This window comes from Typopeltis vanoorti, chromosome 2 (genome assembly GCF_054136105.1).
Source record: "Typopeltis vanoorti isolate ZY-2024b chromosome 2, IOZ_Tvanoo_1.0, whole genome shotgun sequence".
Taxonomy (NCBI): Eukaryota; Metazoa; Arthropoda; class Arachnida; order Uropygi; family Thelyphonidae; genus Typopeltis; species Typopeltis vanoorti.
Window position 1 is genome coordinate 77,040,857 of NC_143550.1, and position 19,878 is coordinate 77,060,734.

Here is a 19,878-nt window from a genome sequence, read left to right on the forward strand (position 1 = left end):
TGACCGCCTTCCGACAGTTGAATCTTCAAGAAAAGTCTGCAATAGGACCACCTGGCGAAAATTCGTGTGGTGTATCACCATAGTGCGGAGTGATCACATGGCATCTGCTGCTGTCCAGTGAAATTACGATGGTCATTAAGAGAGCATATTATTTAGTCGCTAAGCATGCCAAGGAATAACATATTCACGGTAAGTAACAGTACTATGAAAGAATTAAGGCTGACAGTATTAGAGTTAATCCAATTTGTTCATTTAAGAAAGAAAAAAAATCTTTAAAATAAACTTTTGTGGATCAAAATAATTCCTCTATAAATATAAAATACATAATTGTTTTTTTTTTTTTTTGGAGGAAGTGAGCAACCGGAACTGCTCAATGTGCTAAGCTTATTATCATTTCGAAAATATTTTAAAACAGCCGTAGGACTATCTTGGCGTTATGCAAATAAGATAGAGGTTGCACGATGCTAAGAGGAGAGTTTTCATGATGTGGCACAAGAAAACAGTAAACGGTTTCCTGTTTTCAGTTAATCTGCCATGAAAGCAATCTGAATGGAAGAAAAGTATAGAATGAAGAGATCCATCGCTTATCCTTCTGCAACACGTAAGGTGTTACGGAAGGATAAGACAAAGATCTAGAACAAATTACCGCATTAAGGAAAGTAACCGAAAATTTATGAAACCTCATATATTATATTTCACTTTTTATTTCTTCTATATATATTAATGATTAATAATAATTACAGCCAGCATTTAAATTACATCAGAAATATAAATATCATTTAATGACAAATGCCGCTTCTTTTTTTACAATAATTTTTGTAAAACTGAATTTTTTCTTATGTCTGTAAGAAATTTGGAATAAGTTTAATGATTAGCTCAGATTATAGTCATGATTATAAACAGTGATTCGCATTGACAACAACTCAGTGTACTTCTTTATTATTATTATTATTATTATTTCGAGGAGCTGATATGTTCATAGCATGCACGACTCGAATACTAGTACTGCAGTGAATTGAAGAAAAGCGTCTGCATTGATTGGCTTATTTAAGCGCACAGTCAGTTTCGTATTCACCAAACAAGAAATAAAAAAAACATTTTAAGCTTTCAATTTTTTGGTTTGGTGAAGACGAAAGATTTCTTTAATCTCCAGTAATACTAAAATCTGAAAGATATTTCGAAAAACAATATTCTAAAGAAATTTGAAAACAAAAATTTATTTTAATGAATTAAAATATTTTGAATAACATGAACTCTGCCTCAAATCACAACATTTTTATAAAAATCGAAAAATCGTATACCAATGAGATTTATTTACACAGCTGCACTCACTCTGAAACTAAATTTCTCGACAAGAGGATAAGTAGTGAACTTTCTCCATTGAACTCCTTAAAATAAAAAAAAATAAAAAAATGACTTCCTTATAACAATACGCATACAAAAATAACGTTTTATTTGATCAAACCAGAAATAAACCACTAAATGGTTGGGAGCTGATGCTAAACTGTCGGTAGTTGACAATTTGTCGCTCCGTTGATTTAGATTAATGGAGTAAAACTCCATGTCTGATCAACTCTTATAAAACCCTAATAAGCAATGATCCATTTAAACGATATTTCGTTTTTCCTGTTTCTCTTCATTTAGATTTCGATTCGATGTTTGCATCACGTTTCATATTTCTGGATGAATAAACGTCCACTTTCTACGAATATCTTTGCTTTCGTTCTTTCTTTCCTTTTACTTCATATACGAAAGCCTTCGGGGCACTGACCGCTAAATGACACGCGTGTATTTCTTGGATAAATTTGTCTCATGACGGAGACTTCCCTTTCAAAACATCGACAACTTTTATAGGACGCTTGGCAACGGGATTACTGAAGTATATTCATAAACAAACTCTACGATCACCACAAAACTCGCGTACAACTTCCTTTTCTTTAACTCTCTCCTCAAATCAGACTGTTTATCTTCGGGTGTTCGGGGTTTATGAAAAAAAAAAAAAAGAAAGAAATATTAACAAACCTTAACGATGTAAAAGATTATTAAAAGATCAATGCTTCCCTGAGAGATGCTACAATTTTTTTAGTGATAGCACACCTCCTTTAACTGCCGAAATACTTTTAAATATTTTTACTCTCTCTCTCTCTCTCTCTCTCTCTCCATCTGAAAGGTAAACAAAGTTTACATGTATTATCTGACTTAGATTAACTTGACCGGTTACATTATCTGAATTTCAAATGACTGGCTTCAGGCTTTCCTAATCACAATTGCCAAATGCATTCGGAAATGCCTGCATGTTTCACTTCCTTACAGTGAAGGGCTACAACGTCAAGCAGTATGGACATTATTGTGATTTATCTCATTCTTTTATATTAGCTTATTAAAAAACAAAAACAAAAAAAAGTTAAAAAAGCCTTCTTTATGGCAAAAACTCTTTTTCTTTTCTTTTTTTTTCTTTTCAAAATTGCTCAGAAAGGGATTCAAGCTTTGCTGTCCTCCAGTGGAATTTGAAGAGAGGTAATAGCGAGGCGACAGCGGCCACTTGCCAAACAAGTTACTCTCTTTGCAAACCAAATAGTGGAGTTGACCAGTCGCTCTGATAACGCGATCAGTGACTGTTTATTTGTGATATGATGCAGTGCCGAGTGGAATATTGATGTGCGCAACTCCGTACCAGCACCTTTTCATTAAGTCAAATATGAAATAGATACATTTTGAATATCACCTCGCTTGGGAATGATTTTGAAGTAACGATACTTAAAATTTTTCTATACTATAAATACAAGTTTGTTCTCACTATATCTTTTACATTTGTTAAGTACGACGCACACGAGAGTTACGAACATAATTCTGGATATAGTAAACTTTCTCTACCGAACTTAATGTTAACGTATGTTGCAAACTCAACTTCTGTAGCAGCTATCAATTTCGTTTATTTGGAAGTTATGACATATCCCCTAAAACTTCGAAATGATTACTAACAGTCAACCGAAATTAATGTGATAGTAGAAAACACTCTTTCACGACGAATATAGATGAGGTAAAATTCTATTGCGATAGTAAAACTATAATATTTGATATATTTTTGAAATATTTCCCCTTAACGCATTCTTGACAAAAACGAATGCGAGGACATAAACATAATTCAGCATACCAAAATGCAGAAGGTCACAGAGCGCTCTTATCTCCAATGTAAGAGTGTTATTCCAATAAAATAGGTTACTAAATAGTTTCTATGCACTCTGCATTGACACGATAGATAGATTTATAGTTTTATCAAAAAGATTAGTAGATTTATAACTGCTAGATTTATACTTTTGCCAAATATTATTCGCATCACGGAATTTATCGTTTATTTATAATATTATCAAATACAAGCACGTACATAATTAGAATAGTTTCGATTTCGTAATATCGTGCCTGTGTTCGATATATAGTGAAATTAATTCGAGTTAAAAAAAGTTAAAATTACAGTTAAAACTGTAAAGTAAAAGCTATATATTTTTTATTTAATTACTGGAGAGAAAGAAAGAGAATATATTCTGTACGGTGCTGAATGATACCCTGTTTGGAGTGATTTCAAATAATCGCTGTTTCCATTATTAAATGTCCACGGTCACTATCTAACCCAAATAAACATTTATTTGCAGCAAATATTTGTTTTTAAGAATCACTAAAATTCAGTAATAGTTTTATATACAGAGAAAATCAAAATCATTTACGTCAGTTCTATAGCTTTTTAATAGTATGAGTCACCCTCTCGTTTCTTAGCTTTTCTTAATATTATTATTAATATTGAGCCTACCTTTATTAGGACACTTTAAGAGCATCTTTTGCTCTTAAAACAATGAATATGCTTAGAATATTATAGCAGTTGATCGGTAACGAGATTAGCAGTTGTAACACGGACAGTTATAACAGTACATAGCAGCCGATTTTAGAGCTTTTTACATTTCAGTTAGTTTGATTTAAAATGCATTCTGATTTGCATTTGATATTTTAAAATATTGCATAATATATATGTATAATGTTTTATAATATTTGACGATTTTTAACGTTTTAAATCGACTTTTTTTTTTACTAATCCTTTATTTAATAAATTATTAAACAATACAGATATTGAGTTACTTTGCATAAATGATTTATCGATATCGGCGCGCATCCCACTGCACATCTATAACCAAATAACTTCATCGCAACTAGTTCAACAGACTAACGGAAGAACCTAAAATTGTGTTCAAAGATTAATCAGCAACAGAAAATAAAAGTACCGCACAAGAAAGTACATAAGGCTCTGTTCAATTTGTTGCCGTCTCTCTTCGCTTCTTATTCAATGTTTTCAATGTGCAGTAATAAGAGGTTAACGTGGATTATATGCTAATCGCAAAACAAAAGAGTCTGCTGTAGTAACAACGGAACAATGGAACTAGGACATTTTCAGATCCGCATGCAGTTAAGCTGTTTGTTTTTCATGCTTTCAAACGTCATTAAAACACTTAGAACAATCAGCAGAGCTATCGAAGACTCCTTTTGACACCAAGCAAAGTTTATTTATGTATTTATGTATGTAAATTTAATGAAAATTATCCTGGAGTTGATGGTAATTTACCTTTTCTTTTACTAACCTACAGATGGCTCTTACAAGAAATAAAAAAAGAAATTAAATGAAGATTATGGTTGCATATATGCAAAAATATTCAACCTCAGATTTTTGCCCTGCGCAATACTTCAATGAATGACTATTTGTTGAAGTCATTCATTAGTTATATCTGGTGAGATTGAACTGGTGGCAAAACTGTTCACTACTTCCCTTCTTGCACTGGCAATCTGATAGGTGATGTTACAGCTATTGAAACAATTTATTTCTGTTTCATTCGACACTTTACAACAGGATGATAAAAATTGCGATCTTAAACTACTAATTTAATAAAGAAAATTACAGTAAAGGGATCCAAGCAGGTTATCAGATGAATTAATTTTGTCACTGATAGGATGCCCTCGCTGCAAACTTCGTTCCTTTTAATTTCGTTTAATTCTGTCTTCTTGCTTGCTCGAATAAACTGTCGAACTAAAACCGGGAAGATTTCATATATCATCACCTCTTTGTTGAAGACTAAGACGGGAAACAGGACAGATTTAAAATAAGATTGTATAAAGTAAGTTGGCAGTAAGATTATTTTAATCTTTCCAGGCTAATTGTGCAACACTTATTCTCAGTATCTCATGCGTTATTTCTTAGAAGTGTGCAAAAATTTGGAAGCAATTTGCTTTATTGGTTAATTGTGGATGTTTAGCAGGACTACTTTTTATTTTGATATATTTAGCTTTTTTTTTTTTTTTTTTTTGAGAGAGAGAACTTTATTACTGTTTATAAATACCTTTAACCATTGAGTTTATTTGGATGATTAAAGGGGTTGATTAAAGTAGAAATCAAAATAAATGCAGCAAATCTTCATTAACCGCATTTTTCATATTTCATTTTTCGTATTTGTATCAAACAAAGCATGAATCGTTTTTGTTTTAACAGACATCTTATATCTTATTGCGGTACAGTAGCCCCCATAGATAAGTGTACTTCTCAAGGTTTAAAGTTTACAGGATGACTAATATTTCTCAAACAGGTTAATTTTTCAAGGTCCTCGCATTTTTCTTTCACTACGTTAAGTCTTTCTCTTCTCACACTGTTGTACTCGTTTATTGCAATTTCTACAGCGAGACATTTTTCAGAACTACGAAACAATAGACAAGATCAAAAGTAAACCGCCCTTCCTATTTGCTATCAATTACGAGATGCTAAAATACATAGGATAGAGGAAGACATTAAGCGAAATGAGCATTCTATTTATACTTTGATGTTCGGCATACTGTTAATTAAAATCATAATATCGTACTTGGTAAAAACGATTTTGGGAACTCACTTGTTCACAGTCCTAGACTCGAAGCAGAAGAAGAAGAAAAAAACATTTCTCAAATGCCGAATGTTACGAACTATATTTCATATATTCCAAAATAAGTCATTAAGTTGTAGTTCGAATGACAAGAGCAGCAATCTGTAATCATTTTGTGTTCATTCATTGCTTACAAGTGAATGTTAATGTTCGCGGAGTCCTTGAAGAGTGAGAATTGCTGTATAATAAGACGTAGTTTAATTGAAACCTCTAAAACTCGTATTCACTATGCTTCCATGGCACACAGCTAGAAGCCCAATATATCCTTCTGTTGAATACCTGGATACATTTCGAGACATTGTCAACTGAGGTTAAGTCAGCCGGTCTTAGACCGATTAGCTTATTTATATCCTAAGCAATTTGAGTTTTTTTTTCGCTCGCAAAGTATACAAACTGGCTTTAGAACAAATGCAATCGACAGGCCATTAACCGACTACTTACTGCCTTAACTTCTCTGATAATAAGTCTAAACAACTCAGTGCAGCCTAATTGAATCGTATTACTAATAACTATCTAACTTATAGTTTCTAAAACCGTCATTATTGATTATTGAGGGAATTACATTGGAAAGTGCTAAAGCTAACATTGAAATCTAATTCCAAATCTCAACCAAGATTTTCTAGATTAGCTATTATTAATAGGGATTTATGAACAAGCACTTCATGATTTTTTTTTTCTTTTTCTTTTCCAGGTTGCTCTTCTAACATACGTCGTTAATTATAATAACAGCGGCAGTCAAGATTGCTTCTACTTCTCTTCCTAGTCCATTCGGACAGACAACTTTTCTCTTTATTCAAGTATATGTACGGGCAGGGGTTTAGGAGTGGCACGCGACGACCATGGATGTGATGACAGAGCAGGGTCAGTCTGCAGGAGCCCATGTTGCTCCACGCTGGCCCTACGACACTTCGCGAATGGGCTCGAGCTTGGATGGCAGTCTCCTGGCAACAGAAGATATGGACGTATACTTCCATCCCGTCGATGGAAACACTAACCCCACTGGTTACTACTCTGGGCCAGCAAGAGCTGTACATACCTACCGGTCGACTCATGGTAAGTGTTTTCTTATTTTGAAGTATAACTTACGTGCAGATGGCACTGTATGTAGTAGTATTGATATACATCAGCGTTGGTGAAGTAAATTAGCTATTAATAACATTAGACCTGGAAAGGTTTTGTTTCGTTTTATTTCCCCCCCCCCTAATCTGTCTTGGGGCAAAGAACTGTTCCTCTATCTCTTAATGTTTCTCGACTAGTATTCATTACAAATCGCAAGATGAATACCCTACCCTGAAGTATTCCTTTCTCCTGTGCTTCGTCGAGTCAAGCAACCCTCCCCCCACCCTCATCAGGAACACTGCTTGTTTTGGGATACTGATTCCAGGCCTTCCAAGTAGGTAAATTAGGCGTAGCGATGTCATTTCTCATATTTCATACAAACACGTAAATCGTGCTCATCAACTTCACTGTCGTACGATGTCTAGCTTCCCTTCTCCTTCCCCATTCTGCATAACCGGTTTGTGACACGTAAAGTTAAAGACTGAAATTCAATACACAAAACAGCTCTATTGCAGAATGTGGCTCTTCCTAAAATTAATAAAAGGATTAAAGTGATTTAAGCATGAAACGCTTGACAGAAGGGGAAGCAGATATAATTATTTCGATTCGGTTTAGCTGTCTTTCCCCATTCATCCCTTCCTCCGCACGCAAATAGCAACATCTGTGACAAACATACTGAAGCCATTTTGATGACTCTAGGTCTCTATCCTAAAGAAGCATCGTGGTTAATAAAGAGATCGTTACATTAATTTGGCTGCAGATAGGGAATGTTCTGATAGGGAAACAAACTTTTAAGGTGAGAATTTAATGATGGTTAGATCATTAAATCTACCACAAATAACCCAAATATCAATAAGGCCAGTTATTTGTTGTACCTAACCCATACCTTATTCTGAAGATAATGAAACATTTTCTCTGTATTTTCATAAAGCCACGGTCGGTCCTAAACGCATTTCTAAATTATTCATGGTAATATTAATTCCCGAAGTTCACTCTGAGTGACGTAATGCCTTTTACATCCTATCAACCATTAAATTTTATTTTTAATTGCTACTTTTTTATTTTTTTATTTTTTCTGAAAGAACTAGAATACAGTATACGAAAAGGTTCCTTTTTACTTTGTTTCTTTAGATGGCATAAATATCTTGACATGTATATTCCACATATCTGCGAATAAATATATTTCAATCGGCAGCATTTTGGAACTGAAGAATTCAATAGAATTTATAAATGATTATTTGGTAATGGTCTCAAGTCAGTAGATGATCCGATGGTGTCTGCATGCTGAGCAAACCCACATTTTTTTAATGAGTACAAAAAATGTATAAAAAATATAGAAAAAATCAGCAGTAGATCCATTCTAGTAGACACATGCCTCTATAGAATGGCAGCAGTAATGGAGATAGTAATTAAAAATAGTTCTCTCGGGCTCTTTCCCGAATGCGGGGCCAACATAGTTTGCTTCCAGTGAATACGAAGAGAGAGAGAGAGAGAGAGGCTGCTGTGTAGCGAAGCCTTCCAATACCTCCCCCCACTTTTTGCTACTTTCTCATCTCTAGACTTAAGCACAAGACTACCCGGTGGTCGCCGATCTACTGCCGAGAAATGTGGGGTCACCAAGGTTAAGTTCTGTAATTAGTTTTCTGACGCTGGCATCAGCAGGAATGAGGGAAGGTAAACGACACGTGGGGAAAAACAAGAAGATAAACAAGGACCTTAATCGTTTCACAAGAGACCTCTCTGAATGGGGAGCAAAAAGGGGAGAGAAGCCTGTGAAAGTGACCTTTCTCACTTCTGCGAGACCGGGAAGCAAATTTAACTGCTTCCAAAGATACAAATCGTAGAGGTCGCTGCAACTCGACGTCATTGCTCACGAACTTATAAATGCAAACTACGTGGATTCGATCTTAGAGCGATACCGCTGGAGATGGAATATTTTACGTCTCGTAAGTCATTTCAACACACACAAGTAAAAAAAAAAAAAAAAAAAACGAAAAGAAGGAAGAAAAACAAAATTCCTTTTCAGCGCTTCTTAATTGAATTTTTCACCTGATGGTTAATTAGCATATGAATACAAACCAAAGAAAAATGCATTCTACAAAAACTCCAGTAATCCGTACAGAACATACCAATCTATGAAATATCGACCGATTAAATAAATAAGTATATATATGCAAATCAACTATACAAGACAAAGAAATTTTAAAATTGTATAACCCTTATTTATCGGTAAAAGCATTAACATCTGTATTATTATCAATATGCATTTGCTGGTTTCTTCAAGAAACCAGCAAATACACTGAGCAAGACTACAGTAATCAAATAAAGGCATTAAAATATAAGTTAAAAACGATTATAGATGGAAGCAAATCCACTCAGCTAATTTAGATTTGGATTTGGTTTTGGTTGGAATCACAGCCGACCACTTGAAAATTATGAAGAGGATATAATTGTGTTAATAGCATGTGATCTTCCGGTCTGAATGCTTTTTAGAGATGAAAACTGTTTTCTGATTTAGAGATTGCCCCTCAACTATAATGTAGAAATGTGCAACTTCCGAATGAAATATGCCTACAAGCGCACCGATGAATTCAGCAAATCTTTGCATTTGTAAACATCGGATAGTAATCCGAAATATGATAATTCATTGACATTAACTAAATACATGGTTAAACCATCAGCCAGAAGTACTCGATAATCATCATTTGATTACTTTCTGGTCATCACTTTAAGATGTTTGTATCTTTCTGTTGTATTCTGTGCGGCCTAGTAAAAATAGACAACCAGACAATTGTTCGGTGTAACTAATCACCATGCTTTTTACAGATACCCTTATTACTGGATACCCTTGAGTGTGATCATGTGATATAGGAATACCTGAATTGATAAAATCTAATTACATAATTTCACTGATTACATTTCCTATTTTCCAGTCTTACTTGTTATACTGATATATCTAAATCCTAAATTCACATTTACCAGAGATTATTTTTTTACTCAATTCTACAGATGGTCAACGATTTTTTAAGGGAAGGGCTATCGTGTTATCCCCCACACTTCCTCTCCGAACTTGCCACAACCCTTCATTACTCTATGCTACTCTTGTTATATGGATGTATTACCCTACATTATATTGTTCATTATCTATGAAGTTATGTCTGTATCTTTAGATTTCATCTGTGAACACCAGGATTTCAATGCCTTCTTTATTGCATCTTCCCTTTGAAATATTTAAGTTCAGTCGCAGCCGCACTAGAAAGAGAAAGAGAGAGAGAGACTAATCTAGGGGTCAGTACCCGTATAATTAGAGATACGGGAAGAGCAGTGTCACGCCTTACATTGCTGAGAATCTTGTAGCTAGCTGTCCCCGTCGGGGCAGGGTGACTTGAAAAACAACTATAGTTGCTCATCAAAAATCTTTCTTCCAGATGGCTTTTCGAAATATAACACACACACACACACATGTGTGTGTGTGTGTGTGTGTGTGTGTGTGTGTGTGTGTGTAATATATATATATATATATATATATATATATAATTCATACTCCCTCTTCTCCCTTCGGTTACCCTGACAACATAGAAAATCTTTCAAAATTTCAAACTCTTGCACATGAATAACAAATACTAAGCAAATTTCCAAAAATAAAATAAATATTCGCACATGGCTTTGAAGAGGTTAAAATTACATACATGAAAATTTATGAACTGAGATAAACCAATATTGGTCCTGTCCGTGCTGTAAATTTCACTGAGAGCTCAGAAATGTCTGGCCCTTTCGGTGATGCAAAACTGTTATAACAAGCAGCCATTTACTCCCTAAGATAGACTGCTAGTTCCAAAGAAAAGCAAACACACCATGTCCTTTTATCTAGATGTAGAACAAGAATTTTATTTTATTTATTTACTTATTTTGTTTATAATAATCATCTTTGTAACGTCACTCATATTACAATGCACGATACTGTCACTAGAATTTCGGAAACAGTAAGTTATGGAGGAAAGAAAGCATTATCACTTGACCTTTAATGACTCAAGGTTATAATCAGGAGAATGGTGCAACAGTGTGAAAGTATATGATATCATAACATACCTTGAACACAGACAGCTGAGGCCCAACTTTTTAACTCCTGTTGGGCTGCTGTTGTTTTGAATTATGGCCGAAGCACTGTACTGTAAGTAAGCGGTGTATAATGTTGTGTTAATTGCATGCACTCTTCTGGCTGGTTTACCTGTTTCTGTAGGATGAAAAACTCGATTGAGATGCACTTGGTTTAAGTATGTCATGTTAACATATATACTTTCCGACAACAGAAAGTATATATCTCGCATTTATGATGAGAAGTTGAAACTAGGTCGAAATATTTGCGATGTCGAGTTGTAGATGGTTGTCTTTCTAAGATATTACACTAGAAATTTCTCTAATTGGAATTATTTGTATACGAAGTATAAAAATCTTGTAAATAAGTACAAGGTTACGTTTTCCTGAAGCGTATTGTCACTAATGACGAAACGTAGAACCACCACTGCGAGTCAGAAAACAAATGAAAACAGCGTTTGGAATGGAATACAATGTCTTCTGCCAAGATAAAGTTCAAATCACAACCTTCAGCAGCTAAGCTATGCCCACATTTTTTCTGGCATTTACAAGGATGAATCCTTGAGTATTATCAACAAAAGCACAAAAAAAAAAAAAAAGGCTCGACGGTAAACCATTCAAGCTATCATGAAGCACCTGAATGTGTCAAATGCTGAGTGATTTGAAGTCAATTTCAATAAATCCAAGAACGGATTTACAAGCAGTTGTGCTGCTGTATGACAGTACTTATGCTCGCATTGCGAACTGCGAACTACACCAGTGTCCTACAGTAGTCTCTGTACAGTCCTGATTGCGCGCCGTCATACCATCACAATTCCAAGTTCTATGAAAAGCCATTGTTTTTACAGTGACAAAAGGTGATGGAGGAGATGCTACGTGGCTTGCTGCCCATTTTTTTTTTTTTATTTTTTATTTTATTTTTTTTTTTAATACAGGCGTATACAGAAGAAACTTGCACACATCTGCACTGAGTGTTTTCCAAACCGCAGAAAAAAAATTATAAACCCTGTATCGTTGTTACATTAATTTTAATAAATGCATTGCGGATATATTCCGATTTCTTCTCATAATAACTTTTTTTTTTTTTTCTTTCGGAAAATTAGCTCCAGAATTGTACGTATCTAGCCGATCGCGTTGGTGATCACTGGTGTTACCCAAGGACTATAAATGTTGGGTACTGTATATATTTTTTTCGAAAATTTCAGATATTTGGACAAGACAAAAGGGTCTCAAGAGCAACAAAATGACGAATGACATTTTGTTGCTGTTGACAACAAGAATGAAAAATGCGACTTATTTCATTGGATAATTTATTAGGTGAGTTTGGTAGTTTCATTCACGGCTCTTCTTATTTACTCTTCTTCCAGAGGCAAGAAAGAGAATGTTTAGTAAGCGTTAATTTATTATTATTATTATTATTTGTCGTTAAGTGCACCATCATGCCTAAATGAAAATTCACTATGACAACGCACGTAGGTACCAAATGACTCAAACAAATGATTGGTTTACAAAAATTAACACATTTTTCTCGAAGAGCAGAACTTCGTTTTATCATTTCAAGAGAGTTCATTTCACTTTGAACTATTTAACAATTACAATGTGATGATAATTCCACGTTACGATGACGATTCGCATATACTATCTTAAAATTATCCTCAGCATGATCCAGAAGTCTTGCTGAATATTAACAACGCTTTGGGTGCAGCATAACCGTTTTTCTGAACGGGAGTTGAGAGAATTTCTGAATTCTCAACTCCAGTTGAAAATTTCTGAATAGTTTGTTGTAATCGAATCAGATTACAACAAACTTTATTACTTCTCAGATAGTTTCATTTGTGTGCAGAAACTGAATCAGTTATAAGAGGTTTGTGCACATAAAAATGAGATGCATTGACAAGAAAAAAAAAGTAATAATAATAATAATAATAATAATAGGAAAAAAAATAACTCTCATGTTACTATTAAAGTTATGGTTTGAGAGAGATTCCTAAGAATAATAAGTCGACACCAATCAGAATAAATGTTCTCTGTGTCGGTACCGCTGAAAGGTCAGGTCATAAAGAGCAATGTTGAACGATTTATTTTACACCGACAAAAAGATCATCTTCTCCAGTACCCAATCGGTCTTTCGTTGCTATATCAACAAACCATCAGTCCTTCGAGTAGCTGACTGTATCACCGCGGGGTGTTTGCCTTTCCTGGCTGGATAGCTTTACGGAGAGTAGGCGCTAGGAGTGCCGCTGCTCGAAACTACGGCAACCTCGATGTCTGTTCGCAGACCGACGAAGAGCGGTAGGCAGTTAAACGGTAGGCGGGGCACTGAAGGGGGACATGCTGCGGTAGGGGGACCGACCCTGTGGCGTTGTTGGATAGGTCTGTGGATAGCAGCTAAAGTCGGAGTCGACTACCTACCGTTGCACGCGACACAGGCCTTGTTGAATCCCACGGTCTGTCGACAGTAGGTTACTAGAAAGAAAGCAGAGTTACAGTTCGTAAAAAGGACAAACAGTGTGGAACTTATTTCGGCTCGCATAAGGAAATTTCATTTTCAGTGACACACATTCGAAGGATATTTTGCCAGTTTAAAAAAAAAACAACTTTTACTTCCTCGATATACAAATATAAATAGAACCGTCTACTTTCGTTCATATCGGATTGATTGATCCGAAAGATGGATTCTCGTATACAATCGAAACAATAAATGGAGTCATATAAGTAAGGAAACGAGGTTATACACTTGAGCGATTTCTACTGCTGCTGCAATTAAGAACTATTGATTTCTTTGACCTCCTCTAACCTGTGTGGCTGTCTACTTATAAGGTGGGACACTTGCTACTTTCAATCCATATACAGCACTCCGACAGTTTAAAAAAATTGCTATCTACATTATTATAGAATACTCTGTAGATCTAAGTTTTATATAACCAACATTAGAACACAAGTTCAAAAGGAGACGGTTACAATTTACGATCGGACATTTATAATCAAGCATTTTAAAGATATGTTTGTATTTTTAGCGGTGCTTGATGTGGACGACGGCCTTCGTCCTTATTACAATTGCCATAGTCTTTAACTGATAATTAACATATAAAGACAATGACAGCTACTAATAAGTATTACCAATCTGAGACACTGTTTCTTTTACCAGTCTTCAGTTTTAGTTTCATTTTCTTTATAAGATTTTAATCTTTCACCGTTTACTCTTTTTTTTTATATTTTTCTTTGTTTTGTTTGTCCAAGAATTAAAGAAAATTATCGCAACCTCCTAGAAAGCATATGCTTTAATATACTCTTACAAACCATGTCAACACTTCTACTGCTAACTGAATCAAAAATACACGTGTATTAGCAGTCGAAATTAGGGAAGAAGAATTAAATTCTCGGTATCTCTAATTCAAAATGGCTAACTTTATGGAACATAATCCGAAAAGAAAATATTGAAACATATTGAACGTCGTACAACAAACATACAGTTGTACAAAAGCGGATGCCGACTCAAAGACCCTCCAAGAAATGGTGATGATGTGCTCAGCATATTCACATTAATCGATTTATGAAAATGGATGTCTTTTGCAATGCGTGTGTTAATCCCATCCACATTGTAAATGATTTTATTTTCTTAACTTCACACAGTGCTTAGCTTCACACAGAATAGGCCTAAATCTCCAACAATACTCTGTGCTATCTAACTTCAGACCTGAGGAATTGAGAAAATTACACTAGGCGGATACATTAGTACAAGATGGCACTAGTGCCATCTCTGCTCTTGAGATGAAATAAACTTTTCAAGCCACTTCGGGCTTCAGATAAGCAGAATGATAGTGATGGTTGTCTGACAGAGGGCGACGATATTCATCCACCACCTAAAACACTGTTAAAATATATTTCTTTGGCTTATATATGTATGAATTGAAGATGGATTAAATTAAAAGATATTACTACTTACACCTCTCTTTCTACCCAGCCTACACTGCTCTGCCTCAGAATATGTCTGAGTGACCAAGTAAGTTAAACTCTATAGTCTGTCAGGTGTCCCCTTTCCAACGGGTAAAAAATAATGTTGGGAAGCTGCTCCTCTGGACAGAACAAGGAAAGCTGAGCACAGAATGGAGAGAGTCCTGCTAAACATCAAACTGCAAGACAAAACAACGAATGAAGATATAAGAAAAGAAACAAAAGAGTTGGACATGGAAAGATATTTTAAAATTAAAATAGAGATGGACAGGACATAATGCACGGAAGAACAGCGATAAATGAACAAAAACAATCGTCTAGCGGCAAAGGTACGAAGGAAGTTGAATGCTTGTTCGACTAGAGAGAAGATGGAATGATGACCTAGTGGAGATGGATAGAGAATGTTGGCAGTGAGAAGCATTCAACAGAGAAAGTTGGTAGCAAATGGGGGAGACCTATAGCCGTAAATGGTTATAAAAAAAGGATAAAATAACAAGAAGAAGACTACTTACACAACTTAATATATAAGTTACTACTGAAATTTATTCTAATTCGATGTTGCCATTTTTTCTCTTCAAACTTCTCACGAACCTACTGTTGAGAAATACTAATTAAAACGTAATAGTACAATGAGGGAAAAGGAGACAAGAAAGAAGAAAGAGAGAATGCGGGTGCAGCTATATGAGAGTGCAAAATTATGCTTATCAGAAAATTATTTTTACCTGCCATAAAATAAAGGAAGCGGAGAGAGAAAGGGAAAATATAATTTAATCCCTTTCCTTAGGCCATGTAAACTCTCGTTAAGTCACTGCTGCAAAAGTAATTGTAGATCTCTATTTGCCATTCCAAGCAAATTTAATTATCGGGAATGTGAATGATGACGTTTCGTCTATTATAAATTTCTAGTACTGTGTTGAACAAGTGCTAAATTACCGAGAAATTTAGTATGTTGCATCTTCTGATTCGGTTTTCGAACCAGAAGCAATCAAAACAGCAATTTAAAACAAAAGTAAGCTTTTCGGGAGCAAAATCAGATAAAAGAATTGATAAAGTAATCTGATCAAGCAATAATTGCCAAATTGGTCTAACTAAACATACATTTTAATAACTGCTATAATTATTAAAGCACCGTTATAATACCTGGAGGTGAGTATAATTAAACTGCAAATTTTACAGGCTACTGAAATAAGTCAATTTACCAAAATCAAGTAGATCACAGATTTTCTGCTATAAAAAAAATCACTTCTTGTATTTTTTGGAACTTATCGTCATTGCATTCTTTATTTTCCATATGCTGTTTTAGGTTTCACATGCTTACGAACGATTCATTACATGTTGTTGTTACCGGCAGAATACACCAGATCTTTCGGCTCCAAGGCATTATCGATATACGGAGTAATCGCCTTATCCTAGCATTATTCAGGTTTATATGAAGTTAACTTATTATGCTCATATAACACTCCTTGAAACTCATATAGAAGACTGGAATTTATTCTTTATTTATTCTTAAACTAGTCTTCTGAACTGAGGTGAGGGAGATAAGTGAATGGTGAGACATTCATTTACTATTTTGCGTCATAAGCAGAACTTACTGTTGCCATGGAAATACAAAAGCATTATTGCGTCTATTTTACTCATCAAACAAAAGAAAGTTCTTTATGATACAGATAAGAGAATATCTGCGACAAAAGTTGGATTCGAAAACAGAACTTCTTGTTAAGTAGTAGCAACCACCTTGTCATTAGCGATGTAGGTTAACTTATTTTTCTTAACAACATAACATCATGGAACTGATGTCATATCCATGTTAGTCGATAATAAATGAATCATGTTATTTTATATTATATAAGCATATTAAATTATATAAATATGAATATATTTATGCAAAAACACAATGACTGAAGATATATGCGTAATTGGGGGTAAATTCGTTTCACCGTGTGAGACCACGACTACCTCCACCATGTTTATTGTAGGCCTGAAGTGACTTAAATCTTGTATTATAGAACTCTTAGATAGTTTCAGGGCCTAACACTAATGTTAGGCCCGAACATTATAAGCTAATAGCCTTTCGTGAGTGAAATTTGTATAAAAAATTATACATTTTTATGCGCTACTCATAAACTGATAACGTAATAAGCGAAAAGCTAAATTATCTCATAACTGTGCTCAGACAGGCCAATAGTATATCGCGCTGCTTCAACTTGTATCTTAGGTGAAAACCTTAGTTTGATAAATAGTGAAACCACACTCAGCATTGCAACAAAGCATACTGCATAATTGTGTCTTTAACACTCAGTCCTGCTGCCGATTCTATACATATCTTATGATATGTTATTATAACTGATTACACAATTAAGGATTCTTGTCCTTAATTGTGTAATAATTGTGTAATCAGTTAAGCCATGGAAATGAAAAGTTGAAATCTACATTGTACAGCATGAAGAGGCATCAGTAGTACGGACGACTACTCAGGATTTCAGACTGGTATCATTATTCAAGTTGTAAAAATGGTCAACCTGAAATGTTCATGTTGTAATTTGACCTTTAATCTAAGAATATAAATTAATGAACAGATTAAGTACAAAACAATGAATAATTCATTATTAGCCTTAATTTTTTTTTAAGGTCAATATGTCCAGTGTTATGAATTTCAAATTATCATATTGGTGATGATTTCCTTGTATTATTCATTTGGGTTTAGATATTTGTTTTCAAAAATATGGAAAGCGAGTATGATGCATAATGAAATCCTCTTCTGACCTAACTACGGTTACATATGAATCACCCTACTGAATAATTCATATGTGGCATGATTCATTTCATTGTTTCCTAGTCCTTTTCAGATGTGTAACCTCCAGGAAGACATCGCATTATTAACTTGAAATAGAGGAGTAGAAGCGTCATTAAACACAACTATATTATACATAAAGTAATAAATTTAAAAAAAATGAGAAAATTTAAACAAGGGACATGACAGAAAAAAAAAACTTTTAAGTCTACTCTCAGATAATTTAAATCCAAAAATAAGTTCAAGCTTGATTGAAAACAATGAATACCTCTCTTACTTACTTACTTACTGGTGGGATGGGAATAAAAGATTTAGTTTTGAGAGATGAGGTTGATGAGGAGAAATTACTGTAACTTCATTTGAAGTAAACGAGCAAATGCTAACATTACAAGTATAGTAATATCACTTCAGCAGAAATTACAGTTAAGCTCCTCTCTGTTTTCGAAAATTGGTGCTTTTCTTTCTTTTCTTCTTTCTTTTTTATAATGTTCATTTCACTGTAATTTAAATTACATAATTTCCAACAAATGGATTTACTGAAAGCTATAAACAAAATGGTATGGATAGCGCCTGTTTCTTACTTCTCAATCTTATCTTTAAACTTAAATGCTTCTCTCTCTCTCTCTCTCTCTCTCTCTAACTTAAGTTCTCTTCAAACTTAAGTATTATGTGTGTGTGTGTGTACACACACACACAATACTTAAGTTTGAAGAAAGGCAAAATTTCCAGTTTTTTAAAATAGTCAGTATTATTTTATTAGTGTTATTGGTTCTTAACACTCCAGTGGAATATTGTTCTTTCTTCTGACTAAATTCTGAGATAATATTAGGACTTCTCCAGATAATGGGAAAATCGCCGGACTAGCACAGTCCTCCTTAATACAGAAATTCCTTCGTTCCTGTTTGTTTCCTAATTGGAACACGGCGAGAAAAGCGCAGTAAACCCTCATAAAAAAATAACATATTGATATAAGAAATTGTAGAAGCGATTATGTCTTGAAACGTCCTCCGAAAAGGTTTAGAAAGATTACTCTAAACTAACATTTCTATTTCAAAATAGGCAGAACACGTAATATAACTGACAACATAGTTCGTGCCCAAACGGGAAATATGACGTGTGGTAGTAAGTTACTAATTCGTAAATCATAAAACAAAGGGGAAATTGTGATATATATACACTTTTCAACGTTTGACAGTTTATTTATTTGCCCACCATGCTAAATCCCTGACTAACAAATACACTGTCATAATAGTGAAATTAGTCATCTTTCCTGGGTATCGACAATCAGTAGATCTCAACTTGATTGAGAAGTTCTGGACGACGCATAGTTTACTATAGTCATTATACGCTAATGTCACCATCCGAGCAACAGTAATACATAAGAGAACATTATTACTCAACGATTCGCTTTAAAGGCACATTCCATTTATCAACCCGATCCTAGTATAGGTACTCAGAGGATCTAAATCTTACGATCCTACCCAGACTGCTTTCGTACCATAATATTAGAATAAGGAGAATTAGTCTTATGTCTAAATATATATCGTATATTCTTGTGTGTTTAAATTGCAGGAGTTCTTTAGGTCAATTTTCGTGGTTAGCCATGATAAATCCGAGTTTCCTGGAAAAAAATTTTTTTTCATCCGTATGAGACTCTCTTACTCACCTTCAACAGGAAGGTGAGTTAGTGATTTTGTAGTTAGACGTCCTAAACTAACAGCTAATTTGCAGGAAGACGGAACAAGAATACGGAAACATGTAGGTGCGTACTATATGGTACGGCATCTGCTAGTCTGTAGGAATGTAACAACGCCATAGGACGGAGTAGGGTAGCTTTTGATGAAATTTGATATTTTGGATCGTTATTAAAATCTGATGGCTAGGCGCAATTTTGGTTTAAATCGAACCATTTTAAGTGATACAATTTTGAATAAATTTTTGACAAATGGTTGGAAATTAGATGAAATTATTACCGTGCAGAATTCTACAAATCATTGAAGACATTCAAACATTGACAACTGATATTTGAAA

The 19,878-nt window shown here is 34.4% G+C and overlaps 1 protein-coding gene across 1 annotated transcript in view; it reads left to right on the forward strand.

Moving 5' to 3' along the window:
• LOC150109193 (transcription factor GATA-3-like) overlaps positions 1-19,878 on the forward strand; it is a 234,516-nt gene that overhangs the window by 112,319 nt on the left and 102,319 nt on the right. Inside the window, exon 2 of the mRNA XM_090401828.1 lies at positions 6,640-7,001. Coding sequence (XP_090257954.1) covers positions 6,788-7,001 — 214 coding nt within the window. The 5' untranslated portion in view covers positions 6,640-6,787. The remainder of the gene's footprint in view (positions 1-6,639; positions 7,002-19,878) is intronic.